This window comes from Trifolium pratense, linkage group LG7 (assembly GCF_020283565.1).
Source record: "Trifolium pratense cultivar HEN17-A07 linkage group LG7, ARS_RC_1.1, whole genome shotgun sequence".
Taxonomy (NCBI): Eukaryota; Viridiplantae; Streptophyta; class Magnoliopsida; order Fabales; family Fabaceae; genus Trifolium; species Trifolium pratense.
Window position 1 is genome coordinate 42178377 of NC_060065.1, and position 22989 is coordinate 42201365.

Consider the following 22989-nt stretch of genomic DNA (forward strand, 5'->3'; position numbering starts at 1 on the left):
TGAGTTGACGATGTACTACAGTTCAGTACTGTCTTGAATGCAAAGATGCTTTACTTGCGGAAAACCATTCCTATTCAGTTCATAAAGGACATCTCGTACACATTGTATGTTATTAAGGCACATGTCCTCAGCTGAATTTAATAAGAAATTAAACCCACAATCCAAAAGAATGTTTGAACACCTATTGTCAGTGAGCTTAAGATTTCTTGAAGTTTCAGAAGCATTTCCAGACCATTCCAAAGGCCATTTCCAAATATCACCTACATATATGTTGTATCTTTCAAGCTTTGCAAAGACCTGCATGTCCCTTGGCAAAACTGAAACATCTTGAATCATTATGTCTAACGTTCTGAGATGAGACAAATTCCCCAGCTCATCTAGACTTGCATTGTTGCTTTGATCTTTGCTTCCTTTGGCATCCCAATTGATAAAGCAATTACCCATGTACAACTCTTCTAAGCATGTTAAGCTTGAAATAAGATCTGCAGGAATGAATCGCAGTCTAGAGCAATTTGCTAAATTCAACATTCGAAGATTAGTTAGTTGTCCTATTTCTTTAGGGAGTTCTTCAATATCAGATGCTTCAAGGATGAGAATCTCTAAACTTTTTAGTTCTGCAATTATTGATATGTCTCCTAACATACATCCAGACATATCCAATGATTGTATTTTTGTCAAGAAACAAAGAGATGGTGGAGGAGAAGGGGTGAATTTCATTCCATAAAAATCAATGACCTTTAGATCACTCATCCTGGAGAAGAAGTCATCAGGGACTTCTAAATGACCATCTATAATACCAAGTAGAAGTACCTTCAACTCTGGGCACTCTAGCTTTTCAGGAAGCTTGGGAATATATGACCTAGGCATGATAATTTGATGACATTTTTGAAGCAGATCTGTCTTTGGCCATTCTTTTATTACGGTGTCCTGTTGCACACCATAGGTTGGTCGAGTCCTGGATGCAATTGGTTTAGCGACTTCTCTAACAACATCATGCAGACTAACTACTTCAGTTTTGGAATCAAGTAACAGTGAAGAGGCCTTGAGGTCGTTTATTAATTTGTAGAATCTGGTTCTTGCATCAGTCAATGTGTTAGAGTATTTATCTAAGCCCAACCCCCAATAAAGCTAAAATAGTCCCCCAGTGACGAGGAGATCCGGTCCAAATGAACCAATAAATAAGAATAGTGACTTCAGTTCTTTCTGAAACAAGTAAAACTTCAAGTCTAAATTCTTTCCGAATGTCCATATTAGAGTTCAACACGTTAAGGCTTCTCGATGTCACCAACAACTTGCATCCTTTGTGATCATCACCAAAGGGAATCCCCACTTCTGTCAAATCAAGTTTACCCCAAATGTCATCAAGAATAATGAGAATGCTCTTCTCATTGCTTATCCTTTGACGTAACTGCATTGCTCAAAATAAATTTCATATCCAAATCATCAGCAAGTTTGCCTTGAATTTTTTCCAAATCTGGAGAATCAGTTATAGTAGCCATAGCTACAACACTGAATAACCTCATTCTTTGCTTGCCAAGCTAACTGCTCCACAAGTTTTGTCTTACGCACACCACCCATCCCATACACCCCAATAATGGAGTTGTTAGGATTCTTCAATTCCATCATAATCTCGTTCAACATTGATATTCTTTGTAAGAAATTCTGTCAAATTTTCCTTCTGCTAGGACTTCCGAAATCTCTTGCGACATCTTTTTGGTCTTCCATCTGAGTTGATGCCTTGTAAACAGATTGGGAAAGTGCCCCATAGAACATTGGGCTTTTGCATGGCCTTCGGTGTTAATAAGGTTATTTGCCTCAACAACAATGTTGTCTACTTTGTTCAGCCGATTCTGGACAATTATTTCAATCTCTTCTCCGTTGCTTCTAGCCTCATCAACATTGTGTTGTACAATGTCTTTCATTCCCTCAAGCTTTTGGACATCAATTTTAATCCTTTTAAGGTTGCCCTTGTAGGTGCAATAGTAAATTCAGCAATTTTAGCAACAACTGAAACAACAGCGTCCATGGCCACCCCTTTGCAAGCTGTGAGTTGAAAAGAAACAAGACATACAAACAATTTGTTATGTTTTAGTTAGATCATAATAAATTGTGACACCAAGAAACCCTAAATTGATAGCAATAAGTACCCATGGATACAAATGAAATTAATGGCTGAAACCAAAAAGTGAGAAATTAAAATTGAAGAGAAGAAGAGTAAAAGAAATACAGTGGAAAAAGAGGATTTGGATATAGGGTTATGGAAGTGTGAGAGTGAAGAAGAAAACGGAAACATCGCAAACATCGTAAATATCTATGTTGACTTTAACTAGAATATTGCTGATGATAGAAGCATTGTGTATGCATAGGAATGAAATAGTTGTAGCATAATGGACATGACTTTAACTAGTAGATTTTACAAAAGGTGTAATTTTCAATAGTAGATTTTGAATATAGAGTAATGGTTTTTGCAGGGTTGTTGAGAGTGTAGGGCAAGGAGTGACAGAATTCAAAGAAGGGGACCATGTGTTAACGGTTTTCATTGGAAAGATGTGCAAATAAGGAAAGAGTACTATTTGTCAAGTTTTGGGATTGGAAAGAAAGGGTTTAATGCATAGCGATCAAAAGACCCGATTCATGGTAAAAGGGAAGCCTGTTTATCATTATTGTGCAGTTTCAATTTTTAGTGAATATACATTAGTCCATTCTGGATGTGCAGTGAAAATCAGTCCTCATGTACCTCTTGAGAAAGTATGCCTTCTCAGCTGCGGGGTTGCTGCAGGTAAATCTCTTCGTCCGATATATATACAGTAGTCCATTATGGTATTTTATACAAATAAAAATATTGTAAAGTAAAGGAAAGAGTATAACAAATTTACAAAATTATTGTTATTAACCATTAAGTGGAAACTCTAGCTGTTGCATAAGACGCTCTACTGTCAGAGACATGGATCATTTTCAAGGCAATAGTTCCCTAAGTGTAATTTCTCAATGGAGAGCATTGAAATTTTAATGTCATTGATGAATTCTTTGTTGGTTGTAGATTATGTGACTCATTGCATTATTAACATTAGATCTAGGTGCAGCATGGAATGTTGCTGATGTAACAAAAGGATCAACAGTGGTTAATAGGAATGGGGTGTGACTGTAGCGCTTGGTGTGCCAAGGGTGAAGCCTAAGATCTCGGCTCATTATTCTCTATTCCTTAGAGGAAGAACTTTAAAACGATCTATATTTGGAGGATGGAAACCTAAATCCGATCTTCCTTCATTGGTAGAGAAATATATGAATAAGGTAATGTAACAATATTTAGAAGGCATCATTTATCATATGAGCAGAAGGCACCATGAAGTTGATCATTAATTATTTTTAGTCACAGCGTACTGATTATTATATTGAAACGTATCACATACCGATTATATATATATATATATTACCGCATACATATATACTTTGAGAGTTGCGTACCGCATGCCAGAACCGTACCAAAGAGAATTGTGAACTTGGTGACTATGGTTGAGACTTGAGAGAGAGAGAGTCTTACATCAAATCAAATATAGCTTGAAAATAATATATCATATGTGGAAGACGTTCTTAGGCTTACAAGTCGATTTTGTAAAAATTGAGTTATCCTCAACCCAAATTTTAACATTATATGTGGATTCGCTAATGTGTGTATACGCCCTTCATTATGATAAATATGTACTGAAATTATTATGATAAAACATTTTGCTGGAAATTATGGAAGAAATTAATATCATGGAGTGTGTAGAACAAAATACTTGGCCAGATTATCAGTTTGTACATGAACAAAATGACAAAATGACTCATACCCTGCTTATCATGGTAGTCAATCCCGGGCGATCCCAGTGGGATCCCGGTGGAGCAGAGCGGAGCGGAGCTCTGCCGGGATGGGATGGGATGGAGCTGTTGGAAAAAACCGGCATAGAGAAAATAAATGAACGCAATCAACAACACAAGAATATAACGTGGAAACTCCAAAACCGGAGAAAAAACCACGGCCGTTGTCAAAACCGACAACCAGAGAATAAACACTATGTGAAAATTGTTACAACACATAGACTACCCTCAACCTTCCCTTGGCCCCCAATACACCCACACTCTCCAAAGCAAATACCTAACTACATCTTTCAACCCTCTAATACAAGAGTACAAGAGAAAAACAAAAAAAGTCAGATATAAGCTTAAAGTGCTACTGACTGGTGCAATTATAAACAAAGAACTTAGGTCCATTATATAGCTTTGATTTCCTCCTTGCTTCACAATTCTAAGCGATGTGGGACTTTCAATAGCTATTTTTTAACCTCCTTCTTTTTCTTCATTAGCAATGTGGGACTTACATTGCAATCAATCCCAACAGGAGCGGCGCAGCTAAGCTTCTCGGTGGGATCCCAGCAGGTTCCCAGTGGACCGGAGCGGAGCGGGTCCCGGGTTGTCATCCCGGGTTAGGACTGAGATTTTGTTTTCATGAGTTTTAAAGGGCATTTTTGAAATCTCACTCATTTTAGTAAGGGTAAAATTGGTTTTTTACCTTTAAAACTGTTACTTACTCCTAACTAAACCCTAGCCGCAATTCATTCTTTCTCTCACGCTATCGTACTATCTTCTCTCACTCTCAAGATCCAAACTTCTTCAACCTTCATCTGCTGTTTCTTCTTCAACCTTCATCTGTTGTTTCTTCTTCAACCTTGGATGATCAGACTTAGACTTTGATGATGAACTCGAGTTTTAATTTTTAGTTACTTTATTAATCTAAGTGTTGGAGACTTGACTTTTGCTTATTTATTTTGCTTGACTTTTGTTGGTAATTTTTAGTTCCTTTATGATGAAGGTGTTTTTTTTTTTTTTTTGACAAAGATGAAGAAGGTGTTGTAGACTTGAGATTTGTGTTTTTAATTTTTAATTTATGAATGTTTTATGGATTTTGAGATGTTTGTTTAATTTTACATTAATTATATGTTTATAGTATTATTTATGTAATTTATAAATAAATAAAAAATAATAGCGGCATCCCGGCCATCCCGCTCCCCGGGATGCCGCTATCCCAGTTTTGGGGCTGGCCGCTCCGCTCCGGGATCCGGGATTAACTACTATGCTGCTTATAACTCAAACACCTATGTCTCTTCCCAAACCACCATTTATCACTCTTAACATAATCAATAATTAATGCAAGAACGTGTCCTTTAAACATTGCAGTAACAATAAACTCTTACATTCAAAGATCCAATAGACAGAGAGCACATTCTCTGCATTTGGTTGTAGCAAGATAATTTTCACTCTTCTACATTCACAACTTGGTCATATTAGTACTATTTCAAGCACATTTTCTGCATTTGGTTGTAGAGAAACAAATAGAAAGGACATTCAGACATTGCTATTTCTCTCTAATCATGATTTTGCCATTATTTTAGCTTCTTAAATTATTTAAAAATATTCTTAAAAAGCATTCCTGCTGCCCCTAAAAAGTTTAGTTAATAACTGTAAAAAAAAAAAACAAAATTGAATGCAGTGCAATGATCAACATGCAGCAAACTTCTGCAGTAGCATACCATTAAATTCCACGAGTTCAATCTCAATAATTATTAATTGATCTCATACACATACATATACACAATTACACATACACATACATACTAAATCAATCATTCAGCACCAAAATTAACTTAACAGGAAAGTTCAGTAGAGATTAGTTTTGCAAACAACATAAAAACAAGATACAGAAGTCATTAACATAAAATTCATTAAACCGATACGTCGTGATGGTTGTAAACGCTTTGTGCCATCATGGATTAGCCGATTTGCCTCGCACCCAAAACACGTGGGTACACCCTATAGAAAATAACAAGGAATTACACTTGTCAAAATGACAAAAACAAAAAAGGATAATGTATCTCAATGAAACTAACACACCAAAATATTGAAGAATGAATGAAAAATATAAATAAATAATTGAGGAAAAAGAAGTCCAATGTGCTGATTTTGAATTACCAGTGGTCGCAATGAATTATCTTCTTGAGCCTTCATTCAAATTTTGAGTACAAACACAATCTTCCTGAGTTCTGGTCATCTATAAACAAGAAAAAAGCAAAACCAATGTGAGAATGGAAGCCATATCTACAAAGTAGCTGAATCATGATTGCAAACCAATGTATACATTACCTTTTTTTGCTACAATTTTTCTTAGAGTAGAATTAATGTCACCATTCCAATGCCATGCATCTTTGTCTTCGTAATTTACATGTACTTTTCTGAGCTTTGGTGCGTTCAACAGTCCATGTGAGAAAGTTTTCATCAAGGGACAATCTATTACAAATAACTCACCCAGTAGTGGAAATCTGAAGCCATGTCTTCCCATGCAAAAACTTCTTAGCCTTGGTAAGTCACTCAAATGCAGATGCTCCAATTTCTTAAAAGCTATCTCAGAAGAAGCATCATTCTCATCATCACTTGCAATTATTTCTTCTATATTTTCACAACCAATTATGCACAATTGTCTTAGTTTTTGTAAACTAGAAGCTGTTGATGATTTCGTAATAATTTCCAATCCAGCACAACCGTACACCTGCAACCGTTCTAAATTCTCAAACAACACTGAGGATGGAACTATATTCTTGAGTCTAGAACAGCTATTTACAAGCAAAGTTTCAATATTTTGGATAACTGGATGCAGCTCAGATTTCTCTTTACATATAAACTCGAGGTTGTCTAACATAGCAAGTTCTAAACTTCTCAACTTGATAGTTGTTTCAGAATGTCCGGCGCATTCGCTTCCACTCGAGAAAATATACGTGAAGGAACTACTTTTCACCTTAAGGTTTTCGAGATTGTTAAACCTTTGGAGAAAACTGGATGGAAATTTGTCAGACTCATCATGGAAACATCGCAGGCAAAGATCTGGTACTTTGTAGATATGCTCATCATTAAGTTCACCATTGCATAACAGGGTGACATCCTTGCTGTTCAGAATAAGCTTACTTGTGTTGCGGACAACCTATGAAACACAAGTAATCAGATTCAAGCTAATAGCTACGTAAAGAAAATAATATTGCCCAGACATAATCTTATAAACTTAATGAAAACATGGAATGCACCTTTTCAATAGAGAGAAGGGGTAGTGTATCAGCTGGGACAATGTCTTGGTTATTTACAGACTTTGGCTTGAACACTATGAGCTTGTCACAATGAAACACATCCACAAGTCTTAAAACAGGACAATCCAAGTCATGTAATCCACAGCAGAAGCTTCGAAGTTTTGTTAAATTAACAAAAATCAAAGATGTTAATTCTGGGAAAATAAATAACGGATTTGTGTCAGCCGTTTCATCTTGTGCTACAATAATCTCTACACCACATTTATCTATATAAAGCTCTTGGAGATGATGAATCTCTTTAGCCATAGAGAGGGGAAATACATGATTAAGGTTTTCACATCTAGTAACTTTCAATTGGCAGAGGTTTTGAAACTTCAAAATTTTATTAGTACTCCCACTCCATATGTCTTTCAGCATCGGTAAATGGTTCAACATGAGAGTTCCCAATTTCATTTCCAGCCTTGTTTGTCTACCACCATCTTCTTTAAGACCTTGCATTTCAAATACAACTTCCAGAGCATGACAACAAGTTACAGTCACTATCTCCAGATTCTGTAATTTATCAAGCACATAAGATGGAAATACATTTGATAATTTATTGCAGAATTGAATTTTCAACTGCTTCAGTTTGCAGAAGGAATTTGAAGCTAGTTGATTGTGCCATAATGACTTCAACTGTTCCATGTGGGAGATTTCCAATGTCTCCAAGTTTGGAAATACAACCTACAATCAGTAATATGCTTAGATCGTTAACTGTTAATTGCACAAGCAACGGTACTAAAAAAACTATAGCTAATAGTTACAGAGTTGGAGACAGTGCTCACCTCGTCATTAGAAAATGGTTTCTGAAATATCTCCTCCAACATTTGGCAATTACTAATTGCAAGATGCTTCAGGTTTACAAGTTCTCTAGCCACCGAGGATGAGAATGTGTATGCTATCTTATCACATTTATCAATTGTCAAACTCCTCAAGTTTTGAATGAAAGAACATCCCGGAACATTGTCATCCCACAGTTTCCCAGAATTGATCTTAGACAGCTTTAATAGTCGAAGGCGGGGCATCATAACCTATTAACAAAAAGATTCTCATCAATGGTATTGTTGAGAAAAAGTGAGATGAGACGATGGTTCATTATGAATAATATCTAATGAGGTACAAAATGGTATTGTTGTTTGAAGAGTCATATGGTATATAAATGCCGTTAGGTTTTATATAATCTAAACAATGTCAACAAATGTCAGTTCATTTCATTCCCTTTTGTCAATCCAAACATATTCAAAAATTAAAATTAAAATAGGAAATGAAATTTGTAAAACATATTCAAATTTATGAATCAAATTTATGAAACATCATTATCAAAAAGTATGTAAATAGCTTTAAATTTTGAATCCATCTCTGTTGAAATTGAAACATCACCTAAAGCACTCTGTGTAGTTTAAAAAGACAAATAGCAAAGTAGAAAGCATGAAATTATGTTATTACCTTTTGATTAATTAGTGCCACAGGCATGCACTGTTTATCAATGGAAATAGAACAGAAACTAATGAGATTAGGCAAATGCTCAAGTTCAAGAGAATCCAATTTGGGGAACATAATCTTGTCAATGTCTTTATCAGCCTCAGATGCTTGCACAGATATGATTTCTGTAATCATTTTGCAATCAGAAATTTTTATTTTGTGGAGTTCAGGAAGGTTTCTATCGTGGGAGTACGATAACAGATTCTTCAACTTGTCACAACCTTTGACTTCAAAAGATTTTAGTTTGGAAAAACATTCAATTGGAAGTATGCCATGGCATATTTCTTCCAGATTAAACAGATTTTCAAGAACCAAAGTCTCTAAGTTCGGTAAAACAGGATAAGAATCGCTCCGTCCCATTGAGTCAATGATGTACTTCAGATCAGAACTGTCTTGAATGCACAAATGCTTTAATTGTGGAAAACCTTCCCTGTTTAGTTCATAAAAGACATTGCTAACACATTGTATTTTGGCAAGGCACATGTCCTCAGCCGAATTCAGCAACAAGTTAAACCCGCTATCGAAAAGAATGTTTGAACTCCTACTGTCCTCTAGCTTAAGTATTCTTGAAGATTTATAAGCATTTCCAGAACAACCCGATGACAGCCATTTCCACTTATCACCTACAAATATGTTGTATCTTAAAAGCTTTTCAAAAACCTGCAATTTCCGGGGCCAAACTGAAGCATCTTGAATCATTATGTCTAAAGCAGTTAGATGAGACAAATTCCCCAGTTCATCTAAACTTGCATTGTTCCTTTGATCTTTGCTTCCCTTGACATCCCAATTGATAAAGCAATTCCCCATGTACAACTCTTCTAAGCAGGTTAAACTTGAAATAAGATTTGCAGGAATGAATCTCAGTCCACAACAGTTGGTTAAATTCAGCATTCGAAGATTAGTTAGTTGTCCTATTTCTTTTGGGAGCTCTTTAATATCTGATCTTTCAAGGATGAGAATCTCTAAACTTTTTAGTTCTGCAACTATTGATATGTCTTTCAACACACATTCAGACATATCCAATGATTGGATTTTTGTCAAGAAACAAAGAGATGGTGGTGGAGAAGGGGTTAACATCATTCCACATAAAACAATGACCTTTAGCTCTCCCATCCCAGAGAAGAAGTCATCAGGGACGTTCAAATAATCACCTATATTATCAAGTATAAGTAGTTTCAACTCTGGGCAATCCAACTTCTCAGGAAGCTTGTAAATATAATTCCGTGGCACGATGATCTGATGGTATTTTTGAAGCTCATCCATCTTTGGAAACTGTTTTACCGAAGTGAAACTTTGCACAACATAGGTTGGTTGAGTCTTAGATGCAATTGATTTAGCCACTTCTCTAACAACATCATGCAGTTTAACTATTTCAGTTTTGGAATCAAGTAACAGTGAAGAGGCCTTGAGGTCATTTATTAATTTGTAGAATCTGGTTCTTGCATCTGTCAATGAACGAGAGTGTCTATCTAAGCCTAACCCCCAATACCATGAAAACAGATCTTCAGTGTGCAGGTGATCTTCTCCAAATGAACCAATGAATGAGAACAGTGACTTTAGCTCTTCACTTTCTAACCAATTGTAACTCAATTTCAAAGTAGAATGGATTTTCTCATGCAGCTCTTCTTGATCAAGTTTCTCTAACTCATTTAATTTGGTTTGCCAGTCATAGATATTTTTTTTCCTCAAAGCCGTTGCAACTGTAACAATCAAAAGGGGAAAACCAGCACAACGTCTGGCCACTTTTTCAGCAATTGGTTTTATATTGAAATCTTGAACAACATCACCTGCCATTTTCTCAAATAATTTCCAACTATCCTCCTCAAGTAAACCTTCAACTCTGAATTCTTTCTGAATGTCCATGTTAGAGTTCAACACGTTAAGAAATCTTGATGTCACCACCAACTTGCATCCTTTGTGATCTTCACCAAAAGGAATCCCCACTTCTGTCAAATCAAATTTCCCCCAAACGTCATCAAGAATAATGAGAATACTCTTCTCATTGCTTATCCTTTTACGTAACTGCATTGCTCTTCCTTCTTTTGCCTCCTTATCAAATTTCATACCCAAAGGATGAGCAATTTGGTCTTGAATTTTTTCCAAATCTGGAGAACGAGTTATAGTAGCAACAGCTACAACACTGAAAAACCTATCATTATACTCTGCTTGCCATGCTAACTGTTCCACAAGTTTTGTCTTCCCCACACCACCCATCCCATACACCCCAATAATGGAGTTGTTAGGATTCTTCAATTCCATCACAATCTCGTTCAACATTGATGTTCTAGATTCCAAGGCCTCATAACCTCTACCAAATGGCGTGACTGTTACTTGAGCAGGAACACGGTAAGAAATTCTTTCAAATTTTCCTTTTGCTAGGACTTCAGAAATCTCCTGTGACATCTTTTTGGTCTTCCTGCTGAGTTGATGCCTTGTAAGCAGATTGGGAAAGTGCCCCATAGAACAATGGGCTTTGGCATGACCTTCAGTTTCAATGAGTTTGTTTGCCTCAACAACAGTTTTGTCCACTTCGTTCAGCCAATTCCGGACAATTATTTCAATCTCTTCTCCGTTCCTTCTAGCCTCATCAACTTTGTGTTGCACAATGTCTTTCATTCCCACCAGCTCTTGGAAATCACTTTTCATCCTTTCAAGGTTGCCCTTGTAGTACGGTATGTAACCAAATTGACGTCCAATAGGTGCAATCGTAAATTCAGCAATTTTAGTAGCAACTGAAATTACAATGTCCATGGCCACCCCTTTTGCAAGCTGGCAATTGAAAAGAAGCAAGATATGCAATAAATATGTTACACTTGAATAGGAAACATTTCTCATAATTTACTTGAATATGAAATTTAAGGATGATGCTAACAAATGTCCAATTTATATAATCTCTTAGTTTATAGAATTCTCTCAATTGAAATAAATATTTAGATTCAATGTGTTACATCATTTTCTTCGAACAATCGCGAGTAAGCCTCTTTAACCGCGAGTAACTATAATAATTAGGTTATAGGTTCTTATGTTGCGGAGGAATGTAAATTGTAATGTAATTGATTAGATATTGTAAGTCGGTTAATTTCTTAACCGATTTCAATAATATGATTTTAGCGTCAACAACATGTAGATGCTAATTAGCGCTCGCTTTTGATACACATTTAGCTTCAGTTTTAGCGTCCATTATAGTAAACACTAATTAGCGTCAACATGAACGCTAGTGTTTAGCATCAAGGTTTTTACTGTCGTCAATTTTTTGGACGCTAAAGTCGTTTTAGCGTCCAGTATTTTACTGTTAGCATTAGCTTTTTGCAGATGATAAAATGCAATTTTCTTGAAGTGTTTGTAATGAATAAGTTCTAAATTTGTAATGTTATTTCAACTTTCCTTACCCTATAATTATTTGGAAAATTCAATCAATAAAGCTCTTAATGCACACTTTCCATTTCTAATTTCTTAAACAATACTCTTAAGGATCCGTTGGTTCAAGGTTTTGGAAGGGAGAAATTCTTAGGTGAGTCCTCACTTAAGCATTAATGATGGAGTTTAACTATTGTGCACTGTCGGTGTAAAGATTCTTTACACATACATCCAATGATGCGTTGCCACATCATTTAATGAATGTGACACATCATGTGTTTATAAATGCTATACATGATGTGTCAGTATATTATTGGATGCATGTGTAAAATTAATTTTACACTGACTGTGCATATAAATTAAATTCTTAATGATTAGGCACAACCAATAAAATTCTTACAACTCATTAATATATTAAATAATTAAAAATAATTAATAGAATATTAATAAAATCAAATCTGGACAAATATGGAAATATCTTAAATATTATGTGTTTCCTTAATTTCTTAAAAATGTGTTATTCAAACTTTTATTACATTGACAAAAACTACCCTGGTTTTTATGTTAAAACCCAAAACTAAATTTATTGAACATACTATATTTTTTGAAGTAAACACGAATAATAGTATTAATATAATGAGGAGTATTTACTCAAAAATAAAATAAAATAAGAAGGATAATAAAAGATATTGGAACTAACAAGATTATCAGGGACTCTATTATCATGCCTTCTATATCGCTCTTGTGGAATGTCAGTTTCAATACAAAGACTTGGAAGATCTGAGTAAGTACTCAAGAGACCAATTATAACTACTATAGAAATAGGCTATTATCATGCCTTCCATTTTTTTGGAAACCAAAATTATATTCCGCGCGTAACTGGAGAGACTAATCCCCTGGAGGTAACTGATATTAGGCATGGCAATGAGGCGGGGCGGGGATGGGTTTTGCCCTCCCCAAACCCAAACCCATAAAGTTCGGGTTTCCCCAAACCCATCCTAAATTCGAGCGGGGATAAAAATGATAACCTCAAACTCATACCCAATGGGGATCGGGTATCCCCATCGGGTTTCAGGTATCCCATTACGCCTCTTTCCACATGAATTTAGATTATATTTTAGTATTTTTTTATTAAAAAAAAAGTTAAATATCCAAAATTATTTTCTCTCAATAATATTTTTTTAAATAAAGAAAAAAAAAAGAAAATGGTTTGTTTAATACTCAAATTAAAATAAAAAATAAATATATGAACGTAATTTAAGAGATTGTTCAAGCGTTTCTAATTTTTAGTATAAGCGGGACGGGTTCGGGGTGGGTATCAATGTACCCATTACCCGCCCCAAACCCATTTTTTGAAATCGGGGAAAACCCAAACCCGAATCCAAACCTAGTCAACTCTGGTTTTCCCCGTCAAAGCGGGTATGGTTTGGGAAGGTACCCCGGGTATGAGTTTTATTGTCATGCGTAACTGAGATCCAGTGGGATTAACCTCTCCCAACAAATGCTATATTGTAGAGGCTATTATCATGCCTTCTAATAAAAGCTATATTGTAGCTAACATTGAATGAAATAAAGGACCTTGCAAACTAGTCAAGACATTGCCTAGTTCATAAACAATTATGGCGTCCAACAAGTTTACTGCGTCAAAAAAAAAAGTTTACAAGCCACTAGATTTGGTCTAGTGGTGAGGGGTTTGGGTAGTATGCAGGAGGTAGGTTCGATCCTCTCTGGCTCCATTGCAACCAAAAAAAAGTTTACAAAAAGCCTTCAATTTGTTTTTGCACACATGATAGAAAATAGAAAAAATAATAATGAACAGGTAAACAAAATTAAGTTTAAAAAAATTGTCAAAGTGATGGTAGCCTAAAATGTTAAAATAATTAGAAATAAATTTCTTTTTGATTGGGTACATACAATAGGGAAACAGATTGTCCGTACCGGAGAATATCCGGTGCAATATCTTTCCTTGATTGTTTTTTTAATAAGGCTTAAATGCAGTTTTATCCTTCTTATTTTGATTTTTTTTTTTTATTTTGATTAAATCGGAATTTTACTTCATAATTTAAAATCCGGAATTTAACCCTCCTATTTTGTAATTCTTTGAATTTTGCTCCCTATAATATTTGACTTATATAAACGCCTATGATAAACATGTATTCAATACTTAATCTCATTCAAGAAGTTTAAGGTATATTTACCATACAAGTAGTCGAAAGTTACATCATAAATCACATTGAGTACTTAATCTCAACATAAGTTTTGATGATTTCGCCAAATAGCTAAAGTACTAATTTCACTTATGAAGTGAACTGAAAATTAAAAAGTATATAGTTTTGCCATATGCAAAGTCTACTAATAACACCATGTTAAGCGTGTATTTGTCACTAGAGTCTCACATCGGTTATAAATAATAAAATATGAGTTAAATAATATAGGGGGCAAAATTCAAAGAATTATAAAATAGGAGGGTTGAAATTCTAGATTTTTTAACCCACTTGAGTTGGTTTGGTGGTATTGACTTAGGACCTAGGAGTATGCTCCTCCTTGAGGTAAATTTTTTTTTTTTTTTCAGATTTTAAAATAGGGGGTTAAAATTCCGATTCAATCAAAATATGAGGTAAAACTGCATTTCAGCCTAATAAAAAATTTATGTGTCAAATATAATGGAGGGATGTGATTGCACAGGACATAAAATGTCACTGGAGACACCAACATAGTGTGGCACAAGTGGTAGATAGATATTTGGGTCCCTTAACCATTTGGTCCTGGGTTCAATCCCCAGCCGGTGTGTATGGAGAAGCATTTGTTGGTCAACCCCTTAAATTGATCTCAGTTACCTCCAGAGGATTAGTCTCTAAAGTTGCGCGCGGAGGATACCTTTGGTTTACCAAAAAAAAAAAGTCACCAGAGACAACCCTCACCTATACAATAGAAAGTAAAGACAGAGGTCATGGGTCCCGTACAATCGTACTCAACTAAAATAACATTCGTGTGTTGACGCATATTTCTTTATTATGAAAATGCTAACGAGTGTCCTCGAGGCACTCTTTAAGGACTTTAAATAGTACTCCATTCGTCTCTTTTTATAAGAATCTTTTAAAAAATCACGGGTATTAAGAAAAGTTGTTGGAGTAATAATTTTGTTTGACTTGTGTCAGACTATTACGAATTTGACCTTTATATTTGATATATTCAATATTGTTTTTCATGTTCCAGTGCAAATTAGTGGTATTAATGAGGGATATATTTGAAAAAAAGTAATAATTGCATCTAGAATTTTGTAGAGAGTCTTATACTCCCTCCGTCCCAAATTATAAGGAAAAAATGTCCATTTTTTTTGTCCCCAATTATAAGGGAAAAAATCATTTTCAAGAATGTTTTTCACTTATTCTGATAAAATTAAATGTAAATTGCATTTAATTTTTTTTTTCTCTCTCTCTCTCCCCTTTTCTCAATAAACAACAACCAATAAAAATTGGTTTTACATCTTTCTATGCAACTTATTCCAAGAAAAACCCACAAAAACATATTTCAAATTATCATGTTTTACTTTTTCTTAATAAGTGTGATTTTTTTATTTTCCCTTATAATTTGGGACGGAGGGAGTATTTAGTAACAAACTTTTTTTATAAAAGGTTCTTATAATTAGAGATGAAGGGAGTAGGTTTTTATGAAAATATGTAAAGTCAATGCATTGGGAATTAAAATGTTTAAATTTGATCACTAATATCTTTAACTATCTATTATAAAAAATTATGAAAATTTTATATTTTGAAAATACTCGTCGAGACAAATTGAACAACATCTTATATGCTAATATTTATTTTTATATATTAATAAAATATTACAATCAAAGTATATTATATGAAATACTTCACACGATTCTCAAACGACACTTAAAAAAGAACGGAGGAAGTAGTTATTTAAATTTTTCATTGGCAACAACTTGTTTCCCGTATATAATAGTTAAAATAAAATTTTCATCAGCAACATGTTTCTTGTTTATAATAGTTAATTTAAATATTTCATCAGTAACAATTTCGCCATCGTATATACTCCTTTCATTTTTATTAAGTGTCTTTTTAGAATAGTAACTAGAGCTGTGTATACGGACCAAGGTCCGCGGGCCGACCCGTTTAACTCGCAGCCCGCACGGACTTAAGACCAATTTTTTTTGGTCCGTTTATATTTTTGCCAGTGTGGGTTGACCGTTAAAACCGTGGGTTATGCGGGTTTGCCCGTGGTCCGCCTTCTTTTATTTTATATAATTAATTACAAAATTTATAACTTATAAAGTTCATGTCCAAATCCAACATTTTTAACCAAAAAAAAGAAAGAAAAAAAACCCTAGTCTAAACCTAATCTCTTATATAGAGAAGATAGATAAAGTCAATGATATCACAAACTTTATTTGTTAGCATAAAAAATTATTAATAATATAGTTTTTTTTTAGCTTTTATTATATCAATATTTTACTAATTTTGTTTATTTTTTGAAAAAAGTGATTTTTTTTTACTTAATAATGATAAATTAGTAACTTTGGTGGTAATTGATTTTAATATATTGGTAGTAGATTAGAAAATTTAGTAGGAATATTTAGGGTAATTTAGTAAATTTGGTACTAATTAACTTTATGATATTATTATTAATTAATTTTTTTTTCTATTTTTATGTATAGATTGTTATGTTTTGTTCCTATCTATAATTTATTTTGTTCCTATTTTTAAGCATATCTTCTTGGTATCTTTTTTTTTAATATATATTTTAGTGAAATTACAATTTTTTTGAACAAGAAGTGAAATTACAATTAAGGATATAAAACTTACAACGTGGTTAAAAGTAATAAGGATAAATTAGGAACTTTAGTGGTAATCAATTTTAATATATTAGTAGTATAATAGATTAGAAAATTTATTAGAAATATTTATGGTAATTTAGTAAATTTGATACTAATTAACTTTATGATATTATTATTAATTATTGTTTTTTTTTTCTTCCTATTTTTATGTATAGATTGTTATGTTTTATTCCTATCTATAATCTATTTTGTTTCTATTTTTTAGCATATCTTCTTGGTATATTTTTTTAATATTTATTTTAGTGAAATTACAATTAAGGATATAAAACTTGCAACATGGTTAAAAGTAATAAGGATAAATTAGGAACTTTTGTGGTAATCGATTTTAATATATTAGTAATAGATGTACAAAAAAAAAACAAAAATTTAATATGTTATGTACCAAAAAAAACACTTTAGTTTTCCAAATATATAACATTTATTAGTTTTATTAAAAAAAAATAAGAATATTTAACAAAGAATATACTTGACAAACCGTACCCTTAAAGTACATAGAAATGCTAAATCCGACGAAAAATGACACTTAAAAAAATAGAGGCAGTAATAGTTAATTAAAAAAATAATCAACAACAACTTGATCAAATGTATAGCAGTTATTTAAATTTTTATCAACAACATTTTATCATGTATATAATAGTTATTTAAAAAAATTATTGACACAACTTATCTCGTATATATAATAATTCTTTTAAAATATTTATGAGCAATATTATGTCTAGTGTATATGTTGGAACAAAGTTCACATTGGTGTGTGAATTTAAAATAAAATTGAGTCTCATATCGGGTACTGGAACATACTAGTGTGTTGTAGCATACTAGTGTGTATTTTGAGGAAATAAATAAGTGTAACTTAATAGCATTATTGTGATTTATTTATCCATCAATTTGTAACCGAAAATATTAAACCATGGACATGTATAGTTAACTCATAAAACCATGTTCCTTAAGATTGTGATATGAGAGTTTTTGCATCCAACGAAAAAAAAAAATCCATATCTCATCTTAAGAAAAGAGCACAAGAAATGCCATTGCACTATATACTATGGCTATGCTCCATTGGTGGCTGCTAACAATGTGTTTCCTTCACTGCACTCTATTACCGATCCAGCTACGGTCCTTGGTTATTATCATGCGTGTTTGACTGTAGGCAATGCACTGGCAGTGAGGTTAGTTGCATATTTAGATTATCTTATATTAATGTTACATTATCTAAATATACAAAAAGTCATGTTAAATTCCTTACTAAAGGCATTGAAATATTAATTTGATTACTTGTGAACATGATATAGAAGTAAAACTGTTTGTTGATGAAACGAGAATTTTCCTCACTTGGTTCTTATATTTTTAACTATTTTACTAGTATACATGTTTCTGAAAGTATGTTATGCAGACATTAAAAATCAGAATTGTGAAGAACCTTTGAAAGTATGAAATCATTTTCATCGCATTAAAATATTTATCTGTCGTCCATAGTAAAGTAATAATTGGTTTCTTTCTTTGATTATGCAAAATTAGATTTGCATCATGTTTTGTTCCTAATTGTTTATAGAAAAACAATTTTTATTCTATGTATTATATGTGATACTAATAATATTATTATTAGTGTTAATTGGTTTGAGAGTGATCAAAGTATCACTAGTTCCTTCAAATAAAGAATGGTTTTATTACCGTTATCCCTTTGATTTGAGAATGGTCTTAGTACCATATTAGAATGACCTCAGTGTCATTATATTGATTGATATTGTAGTATCATCAATACATGTGGTATTATAGTACCACATGTGGTATCGTAGTACCGTTGATTCATAGATTGAGGTTGTAGCATCAATCTGAGTGGTATTGTAGTACCACTGAATCACCGATGAAACATAGAATGATGTCGTAGCATCAATTCGAGTGGTATTGTAGTACCATTCAAGAAGGTGTATTCTTTGACCGATTTCTACCGTGCAGTAGCATATCGGTATACAGTTGTAACTGAGCTGTTTTATCCTGGGGACGGCGTGGTTGATAGTCTGCTTGCACAATTTTGGGCAGTGCCACGAAACGTCTTAAAGAGAGCGACCTAGTCCGCGACTCAACCCAGTAATATCTTCGGTGGCTAAAAATTATTTTTTAACGGTTTTTTAAAATCCAAAAACAACAGTATACTAGCAAAGACCATCATTAAACTGCTAAATCAGCTCAGAACCGGTAGAAACTGGAAGAACCACTTGAACCCTTTTTACTACAATACTTGCATTGAAAAGCATTCATCTCATTAATTAAATGAGACCACTTGACCCCACAAGCACTTGCAAGCAGATTGTGTTGTTTTGTTGTACATTGCAACATCTCTAATATTTGGAAACCAAAATCACGATATAAGGACTCCACTAAGCATAAGATTGTTATAGATTTTTAAAAATCAGAATCTAAAGATAATCATAAAATAGTTTTTAAGAGTAGTTTCTTAAATAATAAAACAAAAATTCGAGGAGAGAGAAAATAAGTATTAAAAGGTAAAGATTATTTAGTAATTAAAAAAAAAATCACTACATGTTGTATCCAATTGCAAACAAACTAAAGATTAATTTATTACAATAAACTAACACAATATTTTTCTATAAAATCTCTATAAATTAATCTTTAAGTTATTGAATATCAAAATCATATTTTTTAATTTGTAACAAGCAGATCCTAAATATTGAGATTTTTTTATTTTATTTTGAGAAATTTTTTAATGAACAGCCAACTAACAAGTAATAGTAATGTATCAAACAAAAAGGACAGTAATGTAACAAAAAAACTAACAAGTAATAGTTAGAAACAAACATTTAAATTATTACGAGTAATAAAAATAAGGTAAAACTATTCAAGATTTATCTCTTCTAACTTAATCAAGGTTGGGATTATCTCTAAGCATATAGTGTTAAAAAAAGTTTACGGAGAGAATTGTCATCCATTTGAGTCTCACAAGACTCGAGGGATTAGTCTACGCGGTTGCATGTAGAGCATATCGGATTTATGCAACAACAAAAAAAGAAGGTAAAATTACATCAGGTGTTATTTATCTTTTTTATTTGTAATATATTCGTCACTCATCTTCTTCTTTTTCCCACATGGTCATTTATCTTCATAAACATGCACAAATTAATCATTTATCTTATTTTTTCGCACACAAGTCATTTATCTTTATCATATTGAGTGGTTTGAAACATTTCACGGTGGGAACAGTACAACCATATTGGAATTAATATTTTTTTTGGCAATTAGCCTAGTAGTTATAATTCCACCTTTAAGGTGAATAAGTAGAGTATTTGAGAACTTCAACCTTTGCATATTAAAATGGATGTGCTACTCAGCATAGTTAAGCTCACATAGACGTATTGAAATTATGATTAAATAATTAACTTTAATAAAATAATATGTTAAAAAAATAGAAATTAATTTTTTATTGGATATTATAAAATACTAGTATAAATTAATTTCCTAACATCTACTGTATATCTAATTTTTTATTTATTAGTTTCTTGACATTTTTTGTTAAAAAAAATAAAAGTGTCAACATTTAAAAACGTAAAACATCAAACAGAAAAAGAAAAAAAAAAAGAGATTAAATAGTTATTTGAAGTTAACGGTCCGTTTGAATTAGCTTATTTTTAAGCTTATGCAAACAGTAGGTTTTATGTTATTTTATAAGTTCACACTAGTGAAAATTGCAGTTTTATAAGCTATTTTAACATAAACAACCTTGACAAACTAATAATAATACATAAAAATTTCACAAACTATTTGAATAAGTCCAAAAATAAGTTAATCCAAACTGCCCTAAATTAAGATACTACAAGTAATTTTGTGAAAGAAAAAAGACTTTGCTTAAGATAGTAGCTCTTTTAAGTACGATATATTTATTGTTTTTTCAAGATCCTATTTTATTTTTCTAATGATGAGAAAGTCATACCTCAAAACTACCTGAAGATCAAGCTAGTAGAATTAAAATACATAAAAATGATTGCTAAATTTATTTAAATAAATAGATAAAGAAGAGAAATAACCTCTCTCCAACTCCAAGTAAACTTCAAATTCAAAATTCTTCAGCCATCTCTTCTTACTATAAGCCTTCACTCAAACTACTACCAAGCAAATTATTCACACCTTTGTTTATATTCCCTGTCTTAGCTTAACCCAGGATTGGGTGATAGCTTTTGTGTGGTCGAGACAATTCTGTGTTGACTGTTGACCCAAGAAAAATAAAATATCCAATTAATAATGTTAATTTAATTGCGTCAAGAAAAAAAAAAAGATTAAATAGTTTTTGAAGGAAAAAAAAGAGTAAATAGTTATTTGAAGTTAAATTATAAGATACTACAAGTAATTTTGTGAAAGAAAAAAGACTTTGCTTAAGATAGTAGCTCTTTTAAGTACGATATATTTATTGTTAAATATATTACTTCTTTGAATTTTTTTTGGCTACAAATATTACTTCTTTGAATTGTTAACAAGATCCTATTTTATTTTTCTAATGATGAGAAAAGCATACCTCAAAACTACGTGAAGATTGAGCTAGTAGAATTAAAATACATAAAAATCATTGCTAAATTTATTTAAATAGATAAAGAAGAGAAATAACCTCTCTCCAACTCCAAGTAAACTTCAAATTCAAAATTCTTCAGCCACCTCTTCTTACTTTCAGCCTTCACTCAAACTACTACCAAGCAAATTATTCACACCTTTGTTTATATTCCCTGTCTTAGCTTAACCCAGGATTGGGTGATAGCTTTTGTGTGGTCGAGACAATTCTGTGTTGACTGTTGACCCAAGAAAAATAAAATATCCAAATTTTTTTTCTTTTTCGGAAGCATAAAAAAAAAACAATGTTTTTGTCAAAACAAAATCCAATTAACCATTAATTGTTTGACTGAACACTTCTATTCGAGTTAATATTTGAGACTTTATATCATTAAGCTGAACACTATTTTTTTACCGCTTCTTTTGAGACAAAAGATGAGACTTTTATATTGCTAAGCTAAGCTGAACATTTTTTTTTACCACTTCTAAGAGAAAAAAAAAATCAAATGATTTGTTACTATAATATAGCTACAAGGTTTTCACATTTTTTAGCGGTGGCTAATCTACGTCAGAAAATATGTGAGACACACAAGGTTGATTCTCCTCTTTCAACTTCTTGACCATGTATGCATGTGGCGCAGTCGGAAGCGTGAAGGAAAAACAAGTGTTAATCTTGTTAGATAAAAGCTCTGGAGTCCACCAGATTTATAGAACACACCAGAAAGAATAATTTGGAATCCATCAAATTTGACCAAATTATCTATATTTTATTGAATGAAAAAAGTTGTCTTCAAGGTTTACAACAGTTTTGCTTAAATAGTAATGAAAAATAAAAATAGCAAATCTCCTAAAAAATTGTAAAAGAAAATAACAAATCTAGCTAAATAAAAATAACAAATCTACCTAAAATATAAAAATAACTAATCTAGGTAAAATATAATAATAAGAAATCCACCTAAATTATAATAAAACTAAATCTAGCTAAAATAATAAATTACTAAAGAAACCATCCTACATCAGTCTCCTCTACCTCAAAAGAACTCACCCCGAGTTCTCATCTTGATACTGACTCATGCGTTTTATCATAGTAAAAACTTAGTACCGGTTTTGCTTTAATAACAAAATTCTTTCTCGTTTGATTTATTGCTATTTTTTGTTCTTCCTTTAGTCTTGCTTCATCCCAACCAACTCTTTTCTTCTTTAAGAGCTCGGTTTTTCTCCTCTAATTTGAGATAACAACTTGTCAACCCATTTAATAGCTCCACAGTGGCGGGTAAGGATCTGAGGAAGCATTTTCAAACTTGAAGTGCTTGTTATTAGAAGCAGAAGTAATCGGATCACATAACAACAACAACGGGTAATGATCTGAGGAAGTTGCAGTCAAACATTCTAGTCTTGCATTAGGGAAGAATTGATTCCAGCCGTTATTTGAAAGGGCTCGGTCAAGTTTTTCTTCTACTGCACGCGCTGTACCCAAACTCTTGAATCAAGTGAATTGATAATTTTCCTTAGTCAAATCAACTAGCCCCGCAACAGAAACCGCTTCCCTAAACCCATGTATCAGCTAATTTGCTCTATCAGTTCTTCCTTTTT

General features: G+C 32.7%; 2 protein-coding genes across 3 annotated transcripts; both read right to left on the reverse strand.

Moving 5' to 3' along the window:
• Nucleotides 1-1102: 1102 nt before the first annotated feature.
• Nucleotides 1103-1641, reverse strand: LOC123896434 (probable disease resistance protein At1g62630). The gene is made up of 2 exons (XM_045946818.1): nucleotides 1519-1641; nucleotides 1103-1408 (listed from the first exon to the last, which is right to left on the reverse strand). The coding sequence occupies exons 1-2, from the start codon at nucleotides 1639-1641 to the stop codon at nucleotides 1103-1105; spliced, it is 429 nt and encodes a 142-aa protein (XP_045802774.1).
• Nucleotides 1642-5541: 3900 nt separating this feature from the next.
• LOC123895018 (probable disease resistance protein At1g12290) lies at nucleotides 5542-21883 on the reverse strand. 2 transcript variants are annotated; one of them, XM_045945198.1, is made up of 8 exons: nucleotides 21458-21883; nucleotides 20883-21060; nucleotides 8595-11399; nucleotides 7934-8179; nucleotides 7110-7832; nucleotides 6178-7009; nucleotides 6007-6085; nucleotides 5542-5847 (listed from the first exon to the last, which is right to left on the reverse strand). In XM_045945198.1, exons 3-7 carry the CDS (start codon nucleotides 11379-11381, stop codon nucleotides 6039-6041), a joined length of 4635 nt encoding a protein of 1544 aa, XP_045801154.1. In that variant the 5' UTR covers nucleotides 11382-11399; nucleotides 20883-21060; nucleotides 21458-21883; the 3' UTR covers nucleotides 5542-5847; nucleotides 6007-6038. The 2 variants fall into 2 exon arrangements, with proteins under 2 accessions (XP_045801154.1, XP_045801155.1); XM_045945199.1 differs by lacking the exon at nucleotides 20883-21060 and having other exon boundaries at nucleotides 21458-21633.
• Between the last annotated feature and the right edge of the window lie 1106 nt (nucleotides 21884-22989).

What these genes read in the sequence shown, in the direction of transcription:
- LOC123896434 (XM_045946818.1), bottom strand. Translation starts at nt 1,641, where the DNA reads ATGTTGAACGAGATTATGATGGAATTGAAGAATCCTAACAACTCCATT. An exon ending in CTTGGCAAGCAAAGAATGAG is followed by an intron (nt 1,409 to 1,518) that starts GTTATTCAGTGT and finishes TGAGCAATGCAG; the next exon opens with TTACGTCAAAGGATAAGCAA.
- LOC123895018 (XM_045945198.1), bottom strand. Translation starts at nt 11,381, where the DNA reads ATGGACATTGTAATTTCAGTTGCTACTAAAATTGCTGAATTTACGATT. An exon ending in AACCATTTTCTAATGACGAG is followed by an intron (nt 7,833 to 7,933) that starts GTGAGCACTGTC and finishes TACTGATTGTAG; the next exon opens with GTTGTATTTCCAAACTTGGA. An exon ending in AAAAATTGTAGCAAAAAAAG is followed by an intron (nt 6,086 to 6,177) that starts GTAATGTATACA and finishes TCTTGTTTATAG; the next exon opens with ATGACCAGAACTCAGGAAGA.